Below are 27,851 nucleotides of genomic sequence, written 5' to 3'. Positions count from 1 at the left end.
CCATGCTGTAGGAACTTGTTAAAAAACATTTTCACTGGAAAAGTGGCGACATTTCCTTCCCATCATCAGAACGGCACTCACTGGTTATTAGCTGATCCTGCCCCCCAGCTACAGGCACCATGCAAATAACCAGTAAGCACTTTACCTTACTAGTGGGGAAGGCGCTCATTGGTTAACCTTTTAATGACCAGGCTTGAAAAGGCCTTAATGACCAGACACTTTTATGTGATTTAGCAAACATGGTGCTTCAAACGGATGTAACTATCTTATTTGTTGGACTACCAAAATAATTTTTGCAACAATTTTTTATGTGACACATAGGGCTTTCTAATTAATTTTTTTGTAGTAGTTTTATTGGGGGGAAGCTGTACATAACATTTTTAAAGAGTATATTTTTTCGAACTATAGCTCTTTATTCTTTAGACATGCAAATTGACACCAAAATAAATTATTATAATTAGTTCTCTATTTTGTTTAGGCCATTTTATTTTATAATATGTGTAGTTTCACATGAATGGTGACGGTTTGAGTTAGTGTGGTAGTTTTTTCTTTTATGTATTTTATTATTTTTTATCTTTTTTTAACTACATTTTTAACATATTTATGCTATCTAATTTTTCCCCTAAGAGGTCATAAAAAGACCTATGGGGGACACTGACACTTTTTTTTCAATTTGCATCTTTGTTTTTTTAATTTAATTTGTATTTTATTAATATTTTATAGTATTTTTTTGTATAATTAGTTTATTACTTTTCTTTTAAATATATTTTTGCCACATAATATGTCCCCGAAGAGGTCATAAAAAGACTGTTGGGGGACAATGAACACTCTACTATTTTGTACTTTCCTTTTGAATTTTTTCTTTTATTTGTATTTTATTTCTTTATTATTTTAAAAAAAGATGTCACCCAAAGGATAATAAAAAGACTGTTGGGGGACAGTGAACACTCTTTTCTCACCTTTTAATTTTATTATGGTACTTTTTTATTATAATTTTCAATTTTTTTGCCACATAATATTTTATTTCTTTTTTTTTCTTGTATTTTATAATATAATATTTTTTATTTAGTTTTCAATTTTTATTCATTTTTTTAATATCACTTTTGAATGAAATTATTATTTTTTCTATATGGTTCAAACTGCAGACCATGCCGCTCACCTATCTGAGGAGAAGGCAGAAGCGGTTTCTCCTCGGCTCCCCCACTGTCTCTGACAGCCGGGGACACGTCCTGCTCTTGTTACATTGCAGGAGCAGGAGCTGTAATTCTCCCTTGTGCTGCGCTTCAGGCAGAAACACAGTTGATCGCACAATCAGCTGTGTTTCTGCCCAGAAGGACGGGGGGTGCAAAACATGGCTCTGGGGGCCGCGGGTTGTGCACCCCTGATCTAACCTAAGGGAAGTTCTTCAATGTCTGTAACCCAGAAAACTCCTTTAGTTCATTCATTATACTTTCAGCTACTGGATAGTGACATGAACATAATCAGCCAAAGGTTTCCTTACTGATATTTAATCCCAGAACAGATATTGAATCCTTGATATGGAGAACTCTGCTGACAACCTACACACTTAAAGTCCTATGACGCACATGCAGCACGCCCATATCATCACCATACGAATGTATAAGCATGAACAGACACTTATCACAGCTCCAAGAAATAGTTAGCACTGCTCATATAATTGACCATTAACATACTAGTAAGTCCGCTGCCATATGCATCCTAAATAAAGATGGACTTTATGGTGAGTGCCATAAAACATTACACTTCGCCAAACACTGTGCTCCCTGAGATCTTAGCTAGGTGGTTGCATCAGAACAGAGGACATATTAAACGTTCTACGACGTAATGAATGTAATAAATGCCAATTTTGAAGCCCAATCCAATTGACATTTGAACTGTACTCTGACTCATCCAATTCATCTTATTGGCCACAGTGATTTCTTAAAGAGGCTCTGTCAGCATGATCAATCCCATTAAACCAGACATCTTGCTTGGTAGGGTTGATCATGCTGATTAAAACTACACCTTTCTCTTCTTTGTAGCTTGCACATGTGGACTTTTATAATTATGGAAATGAGTCCAGTTCCTGCACAGAGGGGCCAGCATACTAGCTCTTGGAGCACCGGTACTGTTACACCCCTCAGTGCTCAGTACATTCCCCTTCCCCCCTTTGATTGACTAGGTTAGACATCCTTGTCAAATGGTCCCTAACTGTGGTTCAGTTAGCCGTTGGTGTAAAAACAGTCATTGGTGTTGGTGTGTTTTCGCAAAATCATGCATTTCCCTATGAAATGCTGTGGCTTATATGTAGGCATTCACTGGTGGCAGCGGAGCCACTACAGAAGGGGGCGAGGAGGAGAGAACACTTACTGAACCTTCCATCCTCCCAGTAGCTATGCTTCTCTGCTGTCTGTGAAGCCGTCGGCGCCGTCAGTGTCCTATAAGATCTTATATTTTACAAAGCAATTTTTATCTCTACAAAGGCTCATGATATCGCCATATTACGGCTTCTTATAACTAGTGATGAGCGCGATAGGCAATATTCAAATTCGCAATATTTAGCAAATTTTTGGCTGAATATTCACCATTAATTTGAAAATTCGAGAATGTGTGATCTCCAGTAATTGTTTACTTGATTGCGAAAATCGACAATGTAATATATTCGCGATAAATTAGCGATTAGAATATTAAACACTATTCGCGAATATGAATATAGAGCACTATATTCTAAATATTCACGAATTCTCGAAGTGGCGATATTCACGATTAAAATTCGATATTCGCGCTCAACACTACTTACAACCTCCATAGCACTTCTGTGGGTCCTTACAGTACTTCCATATGCCTCCAATTTCATATGGAGCCTTACAGAGGCCTTCTGTATGAATTGGGCAGAAAAGAATTGTGTATGCTTTTTCGTATCATATCATGTAGTATAGAGAACATCTCCAAATAGAGTTCCATACGTATCACAATATGGTCGCCATTGTTTTTGCCGAAACTGGGATTGAATAAATAAAATAAAATACAATTGTGTAAGTGTCTTCTTGATAGGGTTCCTCATTTTAGGACTGCTTGCTTTGACTAAAATGAATGCATCAAATACTACATCCAACTAATTTCTTATACAACTGTATTTCTACTGCTATTATAATGATTAATATGCAGTTTGAATCTAATGGTCCTCATAATGTTAAGCATTTTATTATCTTATATTTATTATGTAAGTAGAGGGATTCATGGATGTTCTCGTTTGGAAGGCCTGGCAGCTAAGTACTCTACTAAACGTCTATAGAGACCTCAGCCATCATTTCCCTGTGCTGTATTATCTATACTTTGTATGGAAATATTGAATGTGGACTAGCTATGCCTGAACATCATTTCTGGGTATGCAACTATCTTAATTCAACATGACAAGAGCAGATTTAAGACCTCAGGTTTTGAGGGTAATTTTAGGACATGGAATCTCTTTTCAAAATAACCACATAGTGCAGCGTTTGGTCTACAACCCATTGGAAACTGAGTCAAGTGCAAATTATAGCATTTTAAGGCGACTAAGATCTTTTTTTATTTGTAAAGAAAACATTTGTGTCTTTGAGAGTGCGGTCCAAACTGATCTCAAGGCATCCATTATTTTGCAAATGCACCCAACAGGAAGCCATAAACTACACCCCCGATAAACCTCTAATGAGAGCACAATGATGGCTCTTAAATGCCCTCCGCGAGTATTAACAATCACAATATTGTCTTTCACATCAACACAAATATGTTTCTTTTCAAGTGTCTGATCCCAGAAAAGCCTTAAATAAATGGAGATGTGTGTGTGGAGTGAGATACACATTTGGTCTACCTTTAACCATTTACCAGTAAGAGGCTTTTTTTCTAGCATGAGATTATAGTCTTAATCTGTTGTGTCTCTATTTTGAGTCTACTAGGATTGACTACCACAAAACCTCACTCTTTTCCAAGTTTACTTCAATTCGTTTGGGTCAAATAATGTCTTGATTACTTGATAATGTTCTCATGAGTGGATTTTGTATTTATAGAGCCCCAAGCAAACTTATCTCGCCCCCATCACTTTGCTAAGATCTACTCCCATTACATTTGTAAGCTCCGACCAATCACCCCACCAAGTTTTCCCCTGTTGTGCCGCTAAGTTCTATTCCCTTCGGCGCGCTAAGGCCCACTGTCAGCTCAACAGTGCAACCTGGGGAATTCTGCTATTGCTCTACAGCTGGGAATTGCACCCCTTCCCCACTGAGCCAGTGCAACTGAACCAGTGTGTCCACCCCAGGTTACTCTTTTTTTTAGCCAACTGCTTGTAGCCCGCAGAAGGTCCCTGATCTCTGGGATTTCAAGCAACTTGCTTGGTTTGCATGGTGGTAAAGTCTGCGCGTGGATGTCCTTCTATTATAATGGGGACTCAGAAAGAGTCCCAACATTTCAGCAGTATGAAGCCAACCAATTGCTGCCGCATGGTGCCTTTATAGCAACACTGCAAATTTTTTCTAGTGAATATTTTTGCCATATAGCATTTGCCACAGATTTATCTGGAATTTGATACAGCATGCTCCCTTACAACATGCCCCATTTTGGCTCTAGGCAATGCAGAGTATTGTATTGCTTCATAATTTGGTCATATGCATTAATGAGCCAAAGAGGTGGATGTTCACAAAAATTGAAGACCAAATTTCCTTGAAATATATAACTAGTCAATTAATGTTCTTGAGCCACCATATATTGCAAGTTTCTAAAATATTTATTTAGTGGTTTCTTAAAACTATTTTACGGAACACCTTGTGGCAAGTTAAGTTGTTCTATTTGACACACCCACAGGGGTCTTCACCCAGTGTTCCCCAACAGTTGAAAACCCCTTTACAGGAGCAATATGTAAGCTGGTATAACCCAATATAATCACCACTCAGGAGCCTGGAGAAGCTGGAAGATGACCCCTTACGTGGTGCTGATTTGGCTGTACTACCAGTTTGTAAAATGTCAACCCCGTAATTGATCAGGTGGACGCCTGTAATTTATAGAGATGATTCATTTTTGCAACATTTTGCCTGATAAGAACATTGGGAGATTTCAACTCTGAACGGTATATGATTGTGAATGCAGCTCTGGAATATGTGGGGATTCGCTCTGGTAGGCAGGTTAGCGGACGCAGTATAGAGGCAACGGACCATCAATCTTCAGTGTTTATTCACAACATAACATAACACAACAGTCCCTTTTTAGGCTTGTTCACACACATAAAAAACTAAACAACGTTCACCTGGTATCCTGGGTGTCCGTTCACACCCGGCTGAATGCTCAGCCTCAGAAAGTCCACTTGCAGGCTGTAAGGCGGCCTGCTCGCCTGACACACGGTCTTCAGACCTCAGGGCAGAGATCTCCACAGCTCCACTGTGAGAGGGAGGTAACCCACATCACCTGACAGTGCTGACTGCTTTTAAACCTGCCAAGACCGTGGGGAGTGGCCACCCACCCAGCACTTTGGCTACTCCCAGTAAAAGCCATCCCGGATCAGCTTGTAGCCATATTAAACAGCTGAAGTGTCAGACTGCAATCTGCAATACTTACACTTCAGGGGGGAAAAAACGGCTCTTACCTCACCGAGGTCGGGAACCCCGGTGACACCTAACGACCATCAATGATGGCCCCTTGTTCCTTACTACAAATGTAATAAAGTAATTTAGGATTGGTGCAAAACAAGAAATGCAAAGTCGTTACTTTTCAGGTAAATTATCTAAACAAAAAGTGTTTTATAATCTTTTTTTTGGAGGGGGGCTTTTGAATGCTTTGAATTCTATTGCAGAGAAACTGAATTTTTGTGTGGGCAACGATGTTCAGGAAGTAGGGTGTGCTGCTTTTAGGAGGGATGAGTTAAAAAGGGTGGTATGAAATGTAGAATTTATACAAGTGTAAGTGCTTTCGAGTGGCTGGACTTCTCATAATAGTACACTTTCTGTACTTTTACTTGGCTTTGTATGATTTGTTTGGCCTATGCTTTATTTTTTCTGCAGGTTTCACAATGTTTTCACGAGTAGGCTAATTTTTAATTGGCTGAAATAAAACATGCATTATATGCATGGCCCGGCTTTCTGAATTTTTACATTCATCGCTAAACATACTGCAGTAATCCAGCAGGCTTATAGGCCAACACGTTCAGCATAATCAGTCATACAGTACAATCTTATTAAATTCATGGAATGCAAAGTGAGCACAATTAACATAAAAATGCCACTATTTCTAAGGTTTGGCTGCCCTCGTTAATATTTCTGACATGTTATATACCTTTGCTTTATTAAATTAGTCTACTATTCCATTTATCTTTCAAAACAAACGGAATTAAAAATATTGAGTCTGGCACGTCTGCAAATATATTGTCTGCAAAGATTCAAGTTATGCACTTGGACTGTCTTGAAAATATTCGACGTGGGATGTGAAGTACATTTTCCAACTTGCTCTTGCAAGAGTCTGCAAAGAAGTCATATGATAATTTGTATCAACAGTGGTGCCATAAATACTTACATGTATGACGGGCAGACAAAGCTATAGGCTTGATGAAGGTCACACCGACTATAGTTCATCAACCTCACATTCCATAGGAAATGCAGCACAGTTATTGTACATTTTGTACATTTGGTTGGATCCCATTCATTGCCCCGGTCTGCTGATGAGACACTGGTGGTTGAGAGTTTTTAGACAGCTTGTTTTCTTCAAAATGAAGTAAAGAGTGGTGACAAGTGTAATAAAACGGTAAAAGGACCGTATGTATTCTGTCTGAAGTAAAGAAAAATACTACTAATAAAACTAGTTACAAAGCTCACATTTTAGGACCAGACGAATAATTCAAGCTCCTGGTCTCCAGGAAAATTTGTATGGGTTTGGCCACATAGTCAGGTTTCCTCATGCAGTTTTGGTACCAGGAGTGAATTCTGGTACCAAATTCGCATCTGTCCTTTATACTTTCCCTCCTTTTATGAGCCACTCCTGAAATACATCAGGAAACCTGACCGCATGGCCGTACCCTAACAGATAGAGATGAGTGTAGACAGGGATGTGCGGCTGACAATCAATGGAACTATAGGAACAGGAAAAATCACAATAACGCTCACTCATTCGCATGGAGAGAGGATTATTTACCGAATGTGAACACAGCTGAATGAGAGGGCCGTTATGAGAACAAAAGGTTCATTCATAATCATTGCCTTGTGTATCATCCCAAGGGTGTAACATGTCCAACATGAAGTTGGTAAAGGATGGATGTTTTATGATTCATTCATTGGCCAAACTTCTCGGACTAAGTAGTAAGTAAATGATACATTTCTACAGATTGTGTTTTCTTAATGTCGTCATATTTCATAATGCCCCATGTTTTATAGCCTATTAGAAACAGATTGAGGCAGGTTTCCTTATCTCATATTTTTCAAAAACTTGAAACCAGAAAGGAGACTTGAGACACAGACTAAGCAATACCAAACATATCAGTTATTGAGTCTTTCTTTGCTTTGAGCATAAATGTCAGCACTTAGTCTTAAACCTACTCTGCCCTGATTAAATTTTCATGACAGATCTATGTTGACTTTTAAACATTTAGAGCAAAAGGGCTTATATATTATACAATATATTTATGTAGGTTGTCAGGTAAGTAATATAGCACTCATGCCAATTCCTGGAAGTAAAATAACCAATATTAGGGTCTTTGTTTATCATAAAACACAAGTCCAGCTATCTACATTATCTATCTATCTATCTATCTATCTATCTATCTATCTATCTATCTATCTATCTATCTATCTATCTTCTATCTATCTATCTATCTATCTATCCATCATCTTTCAATCTATATCAATTATCCATCTCATATCTATCTATCTAGCTATCATCCATTTGTCTATCTATCTATCTATCTATCTATCTATCTATCTATCTATCTATCTATCTTTCTTTCCATCTATCTATCTATTTACACAGTTCAACATTGAAATTGCAACACCACGAAGCAGTAAAGTTATGCAATTGAGGAAGTATCTGGTGTTGCTACATATCTGCAGATAATCAAATTTCCAAGCACCTAGCTCCAATCTGTGGCATGTGGGAGGGGCATACAAACCAGAATGAAAGCAAAAAGTTTTTAGTCAACCTCAAAAATCAGATGAAGTCATGTGGGACGATTGTGCGATGTCTCCTGTTTGTCAACATGCCAGTTATCTCCACTTGTCACAAACTAGGAGGTACAGAATCCTTGAACTGAGACTTGGTTTATCACTCCGTACCTAGGACAACATGTCAGCACTGTTCAACATTGCGTTTCCTGGTGGTTGAGGGATTAACAGTGAACTGGAATGACAGCAAGATGTGCACAGAGGACAACCTCTTCACAGGTGGATCATCTGATTAGAAGAAAGGCACGTAGTCATCCATTCTGTACTGCAAGTGACAAGGGACATCACATCCCAAGCCTATGATGGCAAACAATGTCTACACAAACAATTAAAAGGTGTTTGCACAACATTGAACTATGAGCCAGACATCCAGCTACAGGTGTTCCATTGACCTCATGCCACCACTTTCAAAGGCTATCATGGTGCACAGCAAGATGGTAATGAGGGCTGGAATGAAGGTCTATCCTTTTCAACAGTGAGTCCCACTTTTGTCTCAAATGTAATGATAGCCAGAGATTGGTCAGAAGACCACGTGGACAACACCATTAAGAGGCTTTCATAAAAGAATGTCCTACAAGTCCTCCTTTCAGCCTTATGGTGAGGGAGTGGCATAATGTATGGTAGCCGGACCCCTCTTGTCTTCAGGTACACTAACAGCTCAGTGTTACATTGATTTGGTCATGGAACTAGTGAGATGTTTCTCAATAGGGCAACACCAAGCCGCATGTTGCTCGTGCTACTTTGAGCAGCCTGCATGTGTGTTACCATGTACCTGCAGTGTCTCCAGACTTGTTTTTCATCAAGCACATCAGAGACCTCATTAGTTGGCAACTGGATGTGGCTCTTGATGATTTCAGTGCCCGAGTGCATTCCCTTGAAAGAACATTCCTCATACAACCATTAGTATCCATATCTATCTATCTATCTATCTATCTATCTAATATCTATTGTATACATAATTATCTCATGTGCATGGCTGGCCGCTTTTTTTCGTGGACAGCTATCTATCCCAATCATCTCAAACATCTTAATGCTTGGTTGAGTGTGTATATATATATAATGGGCAGCATGGTAGCTAAGAGGTTAGCACTGGTGCCCTGCAGCACTGGGATCCTAGGTTTGAATCCGACCAAGGACAAAATCGGCATGGAGCTTGTATGTTCTCCCCATGTTTGTTGGGTTTCCTCCCACACTCCAAAGACTTACTGATAGGGAACTTAGATTGTGAGCCCCATTAGGTACAGCTTGATGCTAATGTCTGTAAAGCGCTGTGGAATATGTCAGCGCTATATAAGTGCATGAAATAAATAATGGGAAGAGGGGAGACTCAGAGCAGACTCCTCTTGTAGCGACTTATCTCCTGAGAACAAAAAAATCGGGCAGATGAAATCTAGCATGACTTGCCCTTATATCACATCTCACTTCAGCCACTTGGGAGAGTCGAAAGGCAACATGCCCATTAGAAGTGCAAACACTATTTTGGCAGGCAGCTATTTTTTCCAACAGCACCATAAACCTGCATACTTACAATGGGGTGAGGGGAATGAACCACTCCATTAGGAGCTTATCTTCCTAGAGGAACACAAAGAATTGTGTATGTCGACATCCTACATGCGTTATACTTCTTTCCACCAACGACAGACATTTGTGTTCAGTGAGGAAGCTCTTAGACGCCACTCATCATTGTCCAATTCCACCAAAATTGGGTAGTTTGGCCAACCTTTATCTCATCTGTATCAGATTTATTTAGTTATAAAAGGTTTTTGACCTCTAACTGGTTATTTCTTTTGTTCAAGTAGTAAAGATTGTCCCACAGTATAAAAAAAATGGATCCAATCTTTGTAATAAAAAGCACACGGCACACTCATCGTAGTTTGATTCACACCAATCCATCTGTAAAATACTCGTCGTTGTCACCATCTAAAATAAAGTGACTTTGAATATATTAATGACCTGGCCAAAAATAACAGCTGTTGACTCTTTCTGTCAACGTTTGCCACCCTTTCACCTCCCCACAACAGCTCCAGGGAAACTTGGCTAAAGTTACCAAGTTTTCTTAACATGTTGTTGCAGATAAGAGGGTTTAAAGGGGAAGGGACGGAGGAAGACTATGAATGTTTTAACTCGTCCGTGTTAGAATAACTATTTATTGGTCTTTTGCTGGTTATTTTAGCTTCTTGACTTCAGACGGGGCATGAAAAAAAGGCTTGTGTGCTATACGTCTGCTACTGAAATTTACCAACTGCCATTCCAAGCGAATGTAAACCAAGCAAGGACGGGGCTAAAATTGAAGGAAATTTTCATGTCACACTTGCAAACACATGAAACTGACGAACTTTGTCATATTTAATTTTCAGGCAAAAATCCAATGCTTCCACCAGTGTAATTGCCAGGCGAGGTGAAAAACCTTACTGTGGCGGACGATGACTTTACTGCTGTTTGACAGTGACCAAAGTTTTTGAAGTGACGGAGCAAATAACATTTTCGTTCCTTCTGTAGGTAAATTAGGCTAATAATATTTTCAAGCCCGGATCATTATATATTTTTTTCTGAGATCCCTGACGATGTCTATGTTATGAATGTGTTCCTGTTAAAGCTGGCAGGGTTCCTTCTTGCTATGGGAACTGTAGTGCTGATGGTTTGGAATCCCATGTATACTTGGGAATTGATGTTCCGAATTCACATCTGACCATACTGACTGCGCAATAATTATCATAGATTTTTACAGAATGCCTTATAACAACATGATAGGGTCATTTAAATCCACCACATTTGGACACTACTCAGCTGTTCTGTTGAGACCATCTGACAGTTCAAAGTTTCGACAAACTACATAATTAACCCTACCGCACAGATCGGGACATTTACTATGGGTGAAACGTGTATTTGTTCCTGGATGGGAAGCTATTCATTTACAGAAGTAAAGGAAAGTGATTTTTTAAATGCCTGCAGAGGCTACACTGGTGTGCATATGTAGCATTAGATGTAGGGATGCGGATCCTTACTGCCTGACAAAAATACTCTCAATATGAAATATACCGTATTAATAGACTCCATATAAGTATTTTTTTATATACTAGAATGTAATGTATGCATTGTGTTCACCACATTTTGTCAGACTTTGCTCCGGACTAGACCTATAAATATATTTAACATTATAGGACAGATCTAAAAAATAATATAATACCTGGTTATGTTCATATAGTAGCGCCCTAGTGTCTAATTAAATAGCAATATGATGTTAACAGTGCCATACAGCGGCCACATGAAGAATGCTGTAAAGTAGAGATGAGCGAAGTATTAAAAAATTCGATTTGGCTGCTTCGTTGAATTTTACCAATAAAGTATTTTCGTGATTAATTACTTCGTCACAAAGCACATTTCTTTGTAAGTAGTGGGTGTAAGGACAGGGAGGTGCGATTGCGCAGCCCCCGTCATTGTTTCTCTTTAGATGCTGCGTTAGCAGATACTTCTATGCTGTGCCTCGAAAACACCATTTTTATATTATAAACACTATTTAGAACAGGCATCTCAAACTGCGGCCCTCCAGCTGTTGCAAAACTACAACTCCCAGCATGCCCGGACAGCCTACAGGTATCAGCAGGGCATTGTGGGAGTTGTAGTTTTACAACAGCTGGAGGGCCGCCGTTTGAGATGCCTGATTTAGAACGTACTACCCTATTGTGCACTTTTTTACTGTGCCCCGAATATCTAGGCACATCTGTAATTCCAGAGTGCCTAGATAAACGGCACAGCGCAATACCCAGCTAAATACTACTGTCCAGACTCTATTTAAATAATGAATACAGAGTCCATTCTAATGGGACCACACATGGTCATATGAATATTGCCATACTGTGTCCAGATCAGTAGTTCCATGCATTTCCTAGGTCATCAATCAGGGGTGCACCACCAAAGAGGCCAGGTGAGGCAGCACCAGGAAGAGGCAAGAGGGGGGCAGCGCAAGGGCCATGGGCAATAAGTGCTTTCATTGTGGCAAAGGGGTTAGGTTAATAAATTGGCATTGGGGGAAGGGGGGGCCGTTTCAGTTTTTGCCTCAGGCAGCAGAAAGGCTAGGTGCACCCCTGCATACAGTGATCATTGAATAGTGCCCATACTAATAGTCTCATGTAGTCAATATTTGTGAATATTTGAATAGTGCCACATGGTACCCATATGAATAGTATCACACAGTGAACAATTAAATAGTGGCACATAAATTTTATATTATTGGAATCGTATACTGACCATTTCAATGCGTCAAATGGTGCCAATATTAGAAATATTTATACATATAGTGGCCGTTTGAATGATGCTACATACTGCCAGTATTTATAGTATCATACAGTGACCATATGAATAGTGTCACATGGTGCTCATATTAATACTATCTCATAGTGTTTAATTGAATAGTACCACACAATGTCCATATTTATAGTATTGTATAGTGATAATTAAAAGTGTCACATGGTGCCCATGTGAATAGTATCATACTGTGAACATTTTTAAATAGTGTCACGAATTTCTCACATTATTGGTACTACTGACTAGTTCAATAGTGTCACAAAGTGCCAAAATGAATAGTATTATATAGTGACCTTTTAAATGATGCTGCATAGTGCCCATATTATTGGTATCATACAGTGACCATTTGAATAGTGCCATGTGGTGCCCAAATTAATAGTATCAAATAGTGACCTTTTGAATATTGATACATAGTGCTTCCATTAATAGTTGCATACGGTGCAAATTTAAAAAATGTTGCAGAGTGCCCAAGTGAATAGTGTCATACCGATATCCCCATTCAGCCCCTAATAGAGGTCATCTACTGTATTTTAATTATCTGCCCTCAGTCCCATTAACGATGGTGACAACATTGTGCCAACCAGTGTCAGGATAGAAAGGCTCCAAAAGAGCCTCCCGCAGGCCAAAAAATGCTTGCAGTCCCTTGTTACCAGAACCGTCTTCTGATTTGTCTCTAAAGGCTTCAAATAGGCTCTTGGGAAATTGAAACAAAGTATATTTAACAATTATAGATATTTTTATTACACAATGGTAGTAATACCTTATATATACAAAACTCTTTCAAAGATTTATTCACACCTAGTGGTCATGTCTTAGTTTTTGCCACAAAATGTAAAAAAATTGTATAAAAACAGCAACATGCCCACAATGTGTGAATAAACGCAAATGATTAGGCCTCATGCACATATGTATCTGCAAAATATGAATACCTGTCATGTGCAGCCTGCACTTTCCTAGGTCCCTAATATAGAAATGCCTATTCTTGTCCACTAAATGGACAAGAATCGGACATGTTCTATCATTTGCGGAACGACAGCATGGATGCAGACAGCACACAGATTACGTGTGTATTCCTCAGTTGGCACTGCATTGACAGCATGGTGCGTACGTCTAGGGAAGGCGTCACATATAGCAGTGAAGGAAACAGACCCTCATTTACTGTACTAGTTAGAATGCTTCTTCGTTCATTGTCACATTAGATACATAGGGTCTAAAATGCTTGTCTTAAGCCCCATAGCTGGTGGCGCCGGCCACTCCATAACTTCGGCGCACCCAGCGCCAGTTCTAAATATAAGACGGCTTCCTAGCTACATTTAGACCTTTTTTCTACACCTGAAACATGCATAAAAATGGTAACTGAGACGGGCCTACCGGCCCCTTCCCCGACCACAATTTTAGACCTGGTGAAGTCGGAGATAGCGGCACAATAGGAACATCTGCGCATAAAATACGCCTAATTTAGGCATATTTCTGCATAGTAAATGACCCCCATAATGTAAATTTCATAGTCTTTTTTTCTTTGTGCTTCTAGCCATGGCAGCGTGCACCTGCACATGGGGATGTGCTGACTGACCCCCCTTTTTTGCAGTTGTACAGGAGCTGGAGGTGTGGCTGACTCGTGTTGGTCTTGCACCTCTGACATAGGCTAATTTTAATTAGAGTAAGTATAAATTTGTAGCCTGCTCTCATTGTATTTATTGGAAGCCATCTGGCACCAGGAGAAGTATAGAGTGGGCTCAGCATGCATGTTGGCAGGGGCGTCGCTAGGTTAAAACATTCGGGGCCTGGGCCCCGGATGTTTTGTCCCATGCCCCGAATGTCCTGCCTGCCTGCTAGATACAACTGTATTGCCGTACACAGAACGGCAATGCAATTGAATCTTACACTGGGAAGAGGCGAAGGACCTGTGGTGACATCACAGGCCATGTGATCAGCAATACAGGCTGTCATAGGATGACCTGGATGATGTCACCATCATGTGACCAGTGCAGGATTGGACACCGGAGTGAAGAGGAGAAGGAGCCTAATGGTGATGTCTGTACAGGAGAGGTAAGTGAAGGGAGAAGCAGAGCAATGCTGGGAGTGGTAGTTATTTAACTGGGATGTATGTTAGGGCTGAATGGAGGGATGTTATTGACATGGAACTGTGTGCTTTGAGGTGGCTGGGGGAGGGAGTGATGTTATTTACATGGGACTGTATGTTGAAAGTGGATGGTGGGGGGAATGATGTTTATGTACATGGGACTTAATGTTTAGGCTACGTTCACACTTGTGTTTGGTGATCCGCTTGTGAGATCCGTTTCAGGTCTCGCACAAGCAGCCCCAAATGCATCAGTTTAACCCCAGTGCGTTCTGAATGGATGCGGATCCATTCAGAATGCATTCGTTCAGCTCCGTACGGTCCCCCGTTCCATTTTGGTAGCGGACCCTAAAATGCTGCAAGCAGCGTTTTTGTGTCCGCATGGCCTTGCGGATCCGTCCTGACTTACAATGTAAGTCAATAGGGACGGATCTCTTTGCATTGACACAAAATGGTGCAATTGTAAACGGATCCGTCCCCTATTGACTTTTAATGTAAGTCACGACGTATTAGGACTTAGAAATTCAAATCTAATACAAACGAGTCGGTCCTGAACGGATGCATTTGTTTGTATTATATCGGTGCGGATCCGTCCTGTACAAGTACAGGACAGATCCGCACGAACGCAAGTGTGAAAGTAGCCTTAGGAGGTGATGTTTACATGGGATTGTGCGTTGGAGGCAGCTGGGGAGGAGGTGATGTTATTTACATGGGACTGTATGATGGAGGGAGGATTATAACTGCAGGGGGCACTGCAGATCCAGGGGACATTATAGGCGTTCTTATTACTACTGGGGGCTCTATAGGAGGGTCTTATAGATCCTCCTTATTTCTACTAAGCGCACTATGGGGGCCTTATTACTACTGAGGGGTCTGTAGGGAGCTTTATTACCACTGGGGGAACAATAGGGTGTCTTATTTCTACTGGGGACTCTGTGAGGGTATTATTAATATGGGAGGGCTCTTCTAATAATGGGGGCATTGTTGAGGAGCATTATCACGGTTGGGGCAGTGTTACTAATAAGGGCATTCTAGAAGGGAATTACTATTGGTGGGACTATGAGGAGCACTATTACTATGGGGGGCAGTAATGTTTTTTTAGGATAGTATTTGGGGGTATTGGGGGGGGGGTTGAGGTTTTGGCACAGCAAGCAGCAGGATATGGGGACTCCAGGTTGGGGAATGATGATAGAAATGTGAGGAAGCTAAGATGTCTGTGTGTCACACTCTGCAGAGACGAGGCGGCTGAGAGAAGTTGTCCAGACTGAGTGGAGAAGATGATGACAGAGAGGAGACGTCACGTCACCTGGAGGCCCTCGATGTGACAGATAAGTGCTGCTGTATAGCAAGTACAGCATAGTGCGGGGGGATGGGGGTGTGTGCGGGCGGGGGGGGGGGCATATTTATTGGGGCTTGTGCCCCGGATCTTTTGAGACCCTAGCAACGCCCCTGCATGTTGGTATCTGCATCCCTGGATTTAATGGAGGCCCTCATGGCACAAAAAATGGTAAAAAGCAGAGTGGATCCAGCATGCATGTGGAACCTGCACTCCCTGAACTTTATGGTGGCCATTATGGCGCATAACAGGTAGTATTTAGGGTTAGGTTCCCGTCTTATAGAGATCGCCTTGACGTTTTGCAGACGGGCCCAAATAATTTTGTATAAAAAGTATTTGCAGAGAATCTCAAATCTGCAAAATTAGCATAGCATTAGCACCAGAATGTTTTCCATAACTATGGCATTATTGTACTTTATTTGTGTTTGCAGAGTGCTGCTGCATCGTCTTTTGTCCCCCATAATGTATATGTGACATGTTATGTATATATACATGTTTGTAAAAGACTCTGATTGAGCTGAAACACATCGGGCCAGATTTATCATGACTCTGACAGCTCACTCCACTTTCACATATGGCTAAAGTCAGTTTTAGCCAAGTCAGATTTATGATCGCCCCTTTAAGACTGTAATAAATGTGGTTTGACGGTAGCAGTTTATCCGTCAGTAAGCAGCTTTACAAAAGTCGCACATCTTTATGAAAAAGTCGCATGTTCTATTAAAAAGTCTCATAAGATAAGCATGGTCCTCACTGGAGTGAAGTTGCGACTTTTTTGCGACTTTTTTGCGACTTTTCAAAAAAGTCCCAATAGTAAATCTGTCTAGAGATTCATTTACATACGAAAACACGCCCACTTTCTGAAAACTGGCGAGCATAGTGCAGAGCAGAAAAAAGTCGCAAATTTGTGCGCAGTTTTAGCCTTTGGGACTTTTTTGCGACTTTTCCACTCCACAAAAGTGACTTTGCCTAATGATATATCTGGCCCATCACGTATATGTATCTAATGTGACAATAAAGGAAGAAGCATTATAACTACTACAAGGACTGCCCGTCTCTTTCCTTCATTAGCACACGGATGACATCTTTGTGCTGTCCGCAATTTTGGCGGCCCCATAGAATAAATAGGTCTGATTCCGATCAGACACAGATGCAAAATACGGTCGTGTGCACGAGGCTTTAGGCTGGATTATCTTATAAATACTGGAAACATTGGATACAGCATTATTCTAAATTCATCAGAATCAGTGCCCCAAAAACAACATATGGAGTCTTTCCACGTCCTTTTCTTTACTATGCAGAGCACACAAGTGGTTCTCTGAGTCTCTTCATGTTCAGCGCCAGCCTCAAGAGGGCAGCAGGATTGTTCCTATTCATGCAAGCTTTATGAATGGCAAAGCTGTTCTTCTGCTTAGCTCATTTAATAGAAGCATCCATAATGTAATGTTAGAAGAGCAATTATTAGGGAAAATATGCACAGAGATTTCCTAATATAGCCTGATTTACAATGCTGAGACTCTTGCACCCTGCGAGTTCTGTACATAATTAATGTTGTATAGTGACCCAGGCAAAGGAACCTTTTATCTACAGCGTTAAGTGTCAATTGTTTAGACTGAGGCTTAATAATGGAATCACTGATGAAGGCAGGAGGTGTATTATACATTCCAGCCTGCCATACATCCAGGTCTGTGGTTATCGGCGCATACTACCTGTATCTCATGACATGAAAATGTTTTTGTTTCCATTGTCATTAATTTTCGGCGCTGTATATGCTCCATGAAGACAACCTAAGTATAACATAACCCGAAGGTCTGCTTTGTAATGTCTTTATTAAAGTTCACACAGACTCTGATGTCTATAGGATAAACAAAAGCAGGAAATAAGAAAGACAATAACGGCATGAACTGAAGTTAAATACATCTCGCCTATGCCCTTGCTGGTTCTTTACTTCATCTCCTAAGCCCAAGTGCAATGTCTGGCCACATCTCAGTGGGTACAGGAATGTCCACTGTGCACCTTACCAATGCCTTTGTTGGCTCTTTCTATCACCATTTGGGCCCACAGCCAATCTCTGGCCACACATCAGTTGGTACAGGACTAGAGAATGACTGGAGTCATATATTAGCAGCACAAGAATGTCCACTGTGCTTGCACCTTGCCAATGCCCTTGTTGACTCTTTCCTTAACCACTTGGGCTCACAACCAACCTCTGGCCACATCTCAGTTGGTATGGGACATCACGAATGGATCAGAGATCATCTATGGTCACATAATGGATGCCCACTGTGCTTGCACCTTGCCTATGCCCTTATTGGCTCTCTTCTTCACCACATGGGCCTACAGCCAATCTCTGGGCACATCTTAGTTGGTACAGGACTAGAGAATGACTGGGGTCACATAATAGCATCAAGGAACTGTGCTTGCACCTTGGAAATGCTGTCATTGGCTCTTTCCTTTACTGCAGTCTTTGGCCACATCTCAGTTGGTACGGAACATCACCATTCGAACAAAGATCAGCTATGGTCAAAGAGCGGAAGCACAGGAATGCCCACTGTGCTTGCACCGTGCCTGCTGTGCTTGTGCTATTTGATCCTGGCTCAACTTTGCCTCTTGTCTATTTCAGCACTACAATCTCAGCTTTCCATCTCCTGTAGCTAAAGGATGATATTCAGACAAAAGAAGGTGTGCATCCAAAATGGCTTCCTCTGGAAAACCAAAACCAAAATCTAAAAATCTACAACATTTAAAATAGAACAAATGCATTACTTCTCTTCTACAGACTCAAACCGAGTCAGTAAACTTCCCTTCTATGCACATACTGTAAATGTATACTGACTGCTTACCACTGCCAGAAGAAATTCTACTGCTAATTAGTGTTTTCAATGGTGCTGTGATTTCCTGCTGTGTTAGAGGCAGTGAGCTGCATCACTAGTGTCTGGAGAGCGATTAGGCCAGTTTCCTGCAAAAACTTCATACACCATCACTTTATCCTTACTTTAAGACTTCATTCACACAAACCGAACTTTTTCAGAGTGGATGCAGACCCATTAATTTCAATGGGGCATGCAAAAACGGTCAGCACACTGTGTTGTGTCCGCATCCGTATGTCTGTTCTACAGTCTGTCAAAAAAAGATAAAACATGTCCTATTCTTGTTTTACGGACAAGAATAGGCATTGTTACAATGGGTCAGCAAAAAAAAACTATGCCACACGGACATCCCATGGACATTATCCGTATTCTTTGCGGTTGGTTCCAGATTTTTCAGAAACCAAAATACATACAGTCGTGTGAATGCATCCTAAATGGGTATTCGCACCTGAGACAATGGGGGCATAGCACTAGGATATATCCCCATTGTCTGATTGGTGCGGGTCCCACCTCTCGGACTCGTACCTACAGCGAGAACGGAGGGGGTAAGTTGTTAGCCAGAGGACCCCAGGTACCGGCCACCACTAAGCGCTCTACACTGTGAATGGGAGCATACCGTGCCTGCGCAGCCACCGCTCCCATTCATTTCTATGGGGCCAACGTAAATAGCCGAGCCAGTGCTAGGCTATTTTCGGTGGCCCCATACAAATGAATAGAGGACGGCTTTTCATGCACAGTGCACCTTCCCAGAGGTGGGACCCGCACCTATCAGACAATGAGGACATATCCTAGTGATATTCCCCCATTGTATGAGATGGGAAAACCCCTTTAAGTCATAGTGTATCCTCACACACTATGCAGTCCTGCTAACATATGTATTTTTTTTATTACCTACATCTATTAGATAGTAAATCCAAAAGGCATTTGTTGATTTTTGAGTATTTCTGGGGCAGTTGTTACTCTAGATATTGCTATAATAATAAATATTGTATGAGCCATAAAACATGATCTGAGTACAAAACCATCATTATGAGCAAAGGAATAAAAATGTGAGCTCATTTTCATCTATTTTGGATGATTTAACCCCCACGGTTAGTTGGCATTTGGATATGATGTTGTTGGGAGCGGTTTATGAAGTGATCCACAGTGGTTAACTGTGCGTAGATATTAAATAATAAATTTGCCGAGAGAGTTATAGTCATTCTGCTCAGCTTTTACTGACTTTGGATGACATTTGCATTTAGGCTTCCAGGGTATATCTCAGATTGGTTTATATATTTAAAAGTAAAAAAAAAAAATGCAGTGAAACTTGTTAGCGCTTATGGAAAAAGATCGAGAAAAAAAAAGGTGGTGGTTTTCTCATTGTGCCGCCACAGTATGCCCTGGCTATGAAGACAAAAGTAACAAAGTATAATAAGAAGTAATGTACGACTTATTTGAGCACAGACATTAAAATAACACAGTATAATTATAAAGCGTCCAAAGTTGCGGGATGATCCTTGCTTAGAAGTCGGGTCTGGTTTCATCCCTGGAGGTTTAGGTTTAAGCAAATCCAAGTTTAGGTTAATGCAATATGAATTTGTTGGTCAAGTTAAACCATAGAGGACATGTGCCTACATTGGAAAAACACTACATTGTTTGGCCCCTAATCGCATGTTTATGCAAGGCCAAAGCTCAAACATCAAGGATATTGAAGGTCATGTAGATGTTGGGTTTGGAATCGGCTCCATTATTACTAAGTCGTATACTGTTACAAATGAAGAAAAAATTCCATGTTTTTCTTAAAAGAATAGACACCGGTAATATACGACCATTAATAGAGCTGGGGGAAACATCCTGTGCAAAGTACATGGATTAATTAGACACTGATTTGATAAAAACATACTTTGTTAAATCCGGTGTCTAAGAGACATCAATTACCGATGTACAGGGAGGCTCGTAGAGTATCTAAAATATATTATCTCTAAACATGCTATTATTATAATTTTATGGTTACAGTCAACAAATACCTTTCAAAAACGAGAACTGGTTTATGTCAAAAATTGGCTGAAATTGCGAAAGTATCTTTCTTTTTTTTTTAATTGAGCAGTTCTGACTTATTTATAACACTGTGAGGTATTTCAGCTTATGAAATTGCCTTAAAAATGGGAATTATTTTCCCTTTTCCCTTGAATGGCCTCTTCTCACCCACATAGAAATCCACAAAACCACACATGCTACAGTTCAGTGATGTCAGTTTGGCTCAGTGGTAGCTGGGTACTTTTATAGAACGATGTACAGTTCTTCTGAATGTTATATTCAGCCTAGCAAGATGTTACGTTTAGTCAGATTTCATGCATATGGATATTTTCTGCTGAAAAAATGAATTGGCCATATGGGTCATATTGCTAGGATAGGTGCAAGTCCCACCTCTGAGATGTCACCAGCTTTGAAAAAAGCCAGCAGTAGTTAGTGAAGGCTAGACAACTGATTCACAGCACCTCCAAATTCCAGGTCTTGCAAAGTCTTCCTAATTTGCAGAGGTTAGTGCCTACCAAAAGTGTCCAAGCAAAGACAACTGATAAGCCATCAACAGGATCAGGGGCATCCAAAGCTCATCAAAGCTGATCATGGGCATCCAAAGCTCATCAAAGCTCATCCAAAGCTCATCGTAGAAGGCAAAGGCTAGGCAATCTGGCCCTATCCCATAGAACATCTACTGTAGCACAAATTGCCGAAGAACTTCTGGCAATGATAGTAAGGTGTCAGAACACCTAAGGTATACAGTGCTGAGCAGTCGCAGGCTGGACCATGGAGTTTTCGAAGAAGGGGGCCTGGTCTGAAGACCAAGTGTGTGATTGTTCCTTTTCTTGATACGAGATGACACTAAGATGCACTATGGAAAAGAGGTAAGCCAGTGGAGACAGTGTGATGCTTGAGCAACCATGGCTCCTGGCATTCATGTGGATAAGACACATACTACCTACCTAAACATTTTTGTAGCCCAAGTTCACCCTTTCTTGGCAGTGACATTCCCTAATAGCAGTGGCTTATTTCGGAAAGATAATGCCCACCTGCCACAGTGCAAAGATTCTTCAGGAACACTTTGAGGAATATAACTACAGTCCAAGGTGATGACTTAGTCTCTATATTCCCTATATCTGAATCTGATCAAGCTGCATTCTGTGGCATGACCTGGAACAAAACCAGTTGAGCTGAGCAGCAGCACAAGGCACAATCACTACAATGAAGGGGCTGTGCCTCTTCATTTTGTTTACTGAGCACTGTCTCATGGAATCAAACCTCCACTGGTAGTCTATCCTAAGGATCCTTGTCGTTTATCTTGACATGTTTTAAAATCAGCATCAAAAGTTGTTGTTTTTATCTGTAAGGAGCTTATTGTTATACCAAATAATCATAATATCACATCTTATGTTGGAATTTCTGACAAGTGCTGAACCAGTTTTAAGGAAACTGTAGCCAGAAGCTGCTAGACTGCATGGGCTTCCTGTCATGTGACCTCTGTGTCCTTATAAGTGAAGGTCACATGACAGGATGTCAATGCACAGTTAGTTTGTTGATCCTACCGTGGCAACCCCAGAGCAAGCAGTAACCAGTATTTATACTGCTGCATCTGAAAAGAAAGGAGAGAAAAAGAGTGTGCATACTAAATAGTGCCAAGTCTTTGTCAAAATATATCAGACTTCACTTTTTTAAAATTAGAATACCCCTTTAAATTCTCACATGTGAACTGGTTTTGCATGATTATTATTTGTGTTTACCAGACAATTAAGTAAATGTGTCCTCTGTCCATATATCTGAAACGTTATTCATGGTTATAAAGACATGGTGCATGAATGAATAAGCTGACCCATGGGAAATTTTATTCATATTTTTATTTACCACAAAACAAACATAATTAAACTTGATTCTATATTTGGCGAGTATCGCCATGGAGTAGATAGATGCTTTATTATAAGCTTTATGAAAAAGTATGTGTACCAAGCAAGCAGGTGTCCACGGCGAGTGATTAATGTGCGTCTTAACAAAATGGAAAACCTGAATTTGGTGGAAAAGGGAAAATAAAGCTAGAAATAGGAATATTCCTTAGATGAAGCATTTAGATATAAGGAATTTATTTTGCTAAAATAGAACTTCATTGTGCTCATCTACCAACACATTGCAAGATTCCCATTATATTTATTTTACCCACTCAGTGCTAACATAGTCTTTTGTGCTTTGGAGACATTATCATCACTTTCTGTTCCTAATGGCGCTCTCCATCTAAAGGCCCCTTTTCATGGCCTGTTGTAGCGATTGTTGGGAAGGAACCGTTCCTTAATCCATAATCTGCCCAAACATCTGACAGTTTAAAGGGCCTTTAGGTTCCCTATCAGTATAGAGTGTGGGAAGAAGCTGGAGTACCCAGAGAAAACCCCCACACACACTGGGAGAACATACAAGCTCCAGGCCGATGTGGTTCTTGGTCAGGTTTGAACTAGATGCCAGTGCTGAAAGAGCGCCAGGACTAACCACTGAGCCATCATGTTGCCCAGTGGTTAGAGCTCCCTATTGGTACTTTACATGTAGAAGAATTGTACCAATAGGGAGCAACAATGCCATAATAAATGCAAGATATATGTCTAGAATTGTAGCTGGTGCATGTTTCTCTGAGGTGCTGGATACCAGACATGTGTGCCAACAAACTACTCTGCCTACCTAATGGTCCATTCACACATCCGTATGTGTTTAGCGGATCCACGGATCCGCGGATCTGCAAAACTCAGACACCAGCAATGTGTGTTCCGCATATTGTGGACCGCACATTGCCGGCACTATAATAGAATATGCCTAATCTTGTCCGCAATTTTTTAGGGAACGGAATTGCGGACCCGGAAGTGCGGATCTGGACAGCACATAGTGTGGCCCCATAGAAATGAATGCGGAATATAATTGCGGACGTGTGAATGGACCCTCCTTGTCTCTTTGGATACAGGGCTAGTAAGACAGATAAATTGTCACAATAAAGTGAAGAAAAGCCAAACTACGACAGTGCTATAATCTTTATTTTCACCCCATGTGGAGGTGGAACATAATCTAATATTATATGTGCTTTGTGTTTAAATTGGTTTTCCCAAAGCATATTTAGTTGTGTTAATTAGGCACAACCTTTAGGAGGAGAAGGAACACCCCTGCAGTATACCCAGAGACCACACCAGGTAATTCTCAAGCTTAGTGGAGACTCAGCTGTCAATCTCCATTCCTTTGACATTTCTGAATGTCCTAAATGGAAATCATTTGATAAAAGCCAGTAGTAGTTAGTGAAGGCTAGACAACTGATTCACAGCACCTCCAAATTCCAGGTCTTGTGAAGTCTTCCTAATTTGCAGACGTTAGTGCCTATCAAAAGTGTCCAGGCAAAGGCAACTGATAAGTCATCAACAGGAACGTGGGCGTCCAAAGCTCATCAATGTGGATAGAACGCGAAGGCTAGGCAATCTGGCCCTATACCATAGAACATCTACTGTAGCACAAATTGCAGTCCTGAGCAGTCGTAGGTCGGATGACCAAGTGTGTGATTGTTCCTTTTCTTGATAAGAGATGACACTAAGCTGCACTATGGAAAAGTGGTAAGCCAGTGGAGACAGTGTGATGCTTGAGCATACATGGCTCCTGGCATTCATGTGGATAAGACACAAACTACCTAGTTTAACATTTTTGTAGCCCAAGTACACCCTTTCTTGGCAGTGGGTTCCTAATAGCAGTGGTTTCTTTTGGAAAGATAATGCCCACTGTCACAGAGCAAAAGGAACTGTGAGCAATGAGGAACTGTACGATTTCCTTCTGGGCCAATTCAGGTCATCACAAAAAAATCTTTTTTATGTTTTTTTCAAAATAGCTGCATGTTATGGCACCAAATTGGTCTCTTCTAAAGATTAACAAATTGTTTCGAAATTTTTCAAAAAGTTCTGATTCTAATTAATCCAAATTCGATTCTGAAGAGCTGGAGAGAGAATGAGAGAGAGAGAGAGAGAGAGAGAGAGAGGGGGGTTTCCAGACAATCAGAGCACTTTTGATTTGGTTTGACTTTATTCAGACCCATATCAAATCAGACAGCCGATTCGGCTAAATCAGACCCGAAACTAAACTTAATAAATTCGCTCATCTTTATTCTCTTCATTAGCACAATACTCCATTTATATCTTATAAAAGTTCAATGAGCAGGAGACATCAACTTTGGAGCCCAGAGACAATATTTGTATGGGTCTCCCATTTACCATGTGCATTTTCAAATTCTGCTACCGTCTGATGACCACAGTGCAACTACAACTTCTGCATACCCCATAGCTATGCTTTTGTATCAGTGATGGTTTTTCACAATGAGCATCTCCCCCGACTGGATGTAAGTGGAGAGATAGCTGCTTACATATGACCGGCTCGCCAATAAGAGCTTTAGAAATGTTGGAGCATTCTCATATTTGGATTTTCAGCTCATCAGTTCATTCACTGTAGCGCTAGTCCCAAATGCAAGGTCACAACTAACATTGAGACCTGTTCATTCAGGTGGAGCATCACTGACAGACATGTCATGATTTGAAAATATCTAAATTAAAGGGGTTCTGCGCTTTCATTTAACTGATGATCTATCCTCTGGATAGATCATCAGCTTCTGATCGGTGGTGGTCCGACACCAGGGACCCCCGCCGATCAGCTGTTGAGAAGGCAGCGGCGCTCCAGCAGCGCAGCGGCCTTCTCACTGTTTACCGCCGGCCCAGTGATGTCACGACTAGTATCAACTAGCGTGGGCGGGGCTAAACGCTGTTCACTTGAATGGAGCTTAGCCCTGCCCACGCTAGTTGATACTAGTTGTGACGTCACTGGGCCGGCGGTAAACAGTGAGAAGGCCGCAGCGCTGCTGCCTTCTCAAACAGCTGATCGTCGGGGGTCCCGGGTGTCGGACCCCCACGATCAGAAGCTGATGATCTATCCAGAGGATAGATCATCAGTTAAATGAAAGTGCAGAACCCCTTTAACTCAACTACAGTACCTAAACTGACTTGATGATGGTTGATTACATGAAAATCAGTATCCACATAAAAAGCTTGTTGGGCTTTGAATGAACATAGTGCCATTTGCCTAATCAACAACTAATAAAAGAGCATTTTAAAGTTTAAAGAGCAAATATCTCATAGGTGATGGCCACAATTCCTAGAATTCCTTCAGTTTGAAGCCCTTAGGGTCTGTTTCTAGGAGGCACACACTAAATAGGCCACTGCGTCTCACTGTCAGCAGGTACATTTGTTTGTGATTTAAATCTGCTTACCAAGTGCCACTTGAGCCTGCCAAACCAATCTAATAAAACGACTGTGAAAGCTCAAAATTTGCAAATTGCAAAATGCAGTTGCCAGAAAAATGAGCACAAGAGGATTGCTATTACTTATTCAAATTGAAAAGCCTCCGGGCTGGGATTTTCTTTTTTATTTATTTCTTTTCTTAACCTCCTTCATCTAGAGTTTGTTTTTTGGCTTATGGAGGGAAACTCACAGGTGGGGAAGGCAAACATTAATATAAAATACTGAATGTAATCAGCTATTATGGCATTGTTTCCTGTTTATTTTCCGAACAGTGATTAGTGTCTGACTGACTCACAAGACGTCGAAAGATCGTTCCAAATAAAGAAAATCAAGATTTTTATAGCTTTTTTTTTCTGGAAAAAATTCAATATACTCAATAAATTTAGGCTGACTTTACTTTTAAGGGAACTATATGATTTTTATGACCTCCCTCCATGATCAACGCTAGAGGAACAAATGCGCCATTTAAACAGTTTTTTTAACTCATTACCACCATTTGAGCTAATACCTGTTGATGGGTTCTGCAGTAAAGTTTTAGCTGTGTATAAGCAGGGCTTGCCGAAAACTGAGCAAAATTGTAAAAACAATTGTCAGCCAAAAGATCTTCTAATATCTTCCATTCCTTCATAAGGCACTTCATTGAGTTTGCCTTAGGCCTCATGCACACGGATGCTCCATGTTTTGCGGTCCGCAAATTGTGGAACGGAACAGGCCGCCCATAATAGAAATGCATATTCTTGTCTGTAAAGCGGACAAGAATAGGACATGTTCTATGTTTTTTTTTGTTTTGTTTTTTGCTGGGCCACGAAACAGTTAAAGGGATTGACTCATGTCCAACTCATGCCTATTGTTGAGGTCCCTTCTTTTATTAACCATTGCCAAGACCCACTGTGCGGCACCCACTCTGGAGGAATCAGCATGGCCATGCATAACTCAGTTGCCGATTCATCTAATTACGCACAATGTAGTATGTAATATTACATTTCTGCTATAAGGGTCAGAACATATACGGTAATAAATATGTTTGAACTTTGAAATAATAATGACTTACTTTTGCATTTATAATTTTTAATTTTTCTTGTTTCTTATTTTTCAGGTCATTCGTCATTCAGCAAATCCCCAGTAGCAATCTCTTCATGGTTGTGGTGGACAATGTCTGCAGCTGTAGCAATGTGGCCCCAATCACTATGGCACCTATTGAAATAAGATATATCCTTTACTCTAAGAACCACCAAGGTGTTTTTCCACTAGAAGATGTGACAAAGGTCTTCCATGGGATCATATGGAGACTGACACCACCAGCCCTTTACTAGTTAGCATTATGCCAAATTTCCCAGCATTTATTTTTTTATGTTCGTCCTCCCGCCCATCTATTATCTATCTATCTATCTATCTATCTATCTATCTATCTATCTATCTATTATCTATCTATCCAATACCTATCTAGCTATCTATCTATCTATCAAATATCTATCTATATCTATTGTATGATTGATTTTGGCTTAATGGGGTATTCCCATCTCAGACATTGGTGGCAAATCACTAATATACGGCATCAATGTCAGATAGATGAGGGTCCAACCTCTTGGACCCACTCCTATCTCCAGAATGTGCCCTCCAAAGTGAAGGGAGGGCAGCTGTGCATGGGCTTGGGAGTTCCAAAATCAGTTGAGCATTGTATCGGCTATATCTGGAAGTCCCGTGGTGGTGAGTGGAGGTGTGGCCGTACAGGTGTAGTACTCTCTCAATTCACCTCTG

The 27,851-nt window shown here is 40.7% G+C and overlaps 1 protein-coding gene across 1 annotated transcript in view; it reads left to right on the top strand.

The window, feature by feature from the left end:
- The window catches only part of LOC122944237 (voltage-dependent calcium channel subunit alpha-2/delta-3-like), a 234,698-nt gene extending 207,292 nt beyond the window's left edge, over positions 1–27,406 (top strand). The window contains exon 18 of the mRNA XM_044302472.1: positions 27,190–27,406. Within this exon, the coding sequence (XP_044158407.1) occupies positions 27,190–27,406 (217 nt within the window). The remainder of the gene's footprint in view (positions 1–27,189) is intronic.
- The last annotated feature ends 445 nt before the right edge of the window (positions 27,407–27,851 follow it).

This window comes from Bufo gargarizans, chromosome 7 (assembly GCF_014858855.1).
Source record: "Bufo gargarizans isolate SCDJY-AF-19 chromosome 7, ASM1485885v1, whole genome shotgun sequence".
Taxonomy (NCBI): domain Eukaryota; kingdom Metazoa; phylum Chordata; class Amphibia; order Anura; family Bufonidae; genus Bufo; species Bufo gargarizans.
This window is presented reverse-complemented; position numbering and strand designations above follow the sequence as displayed.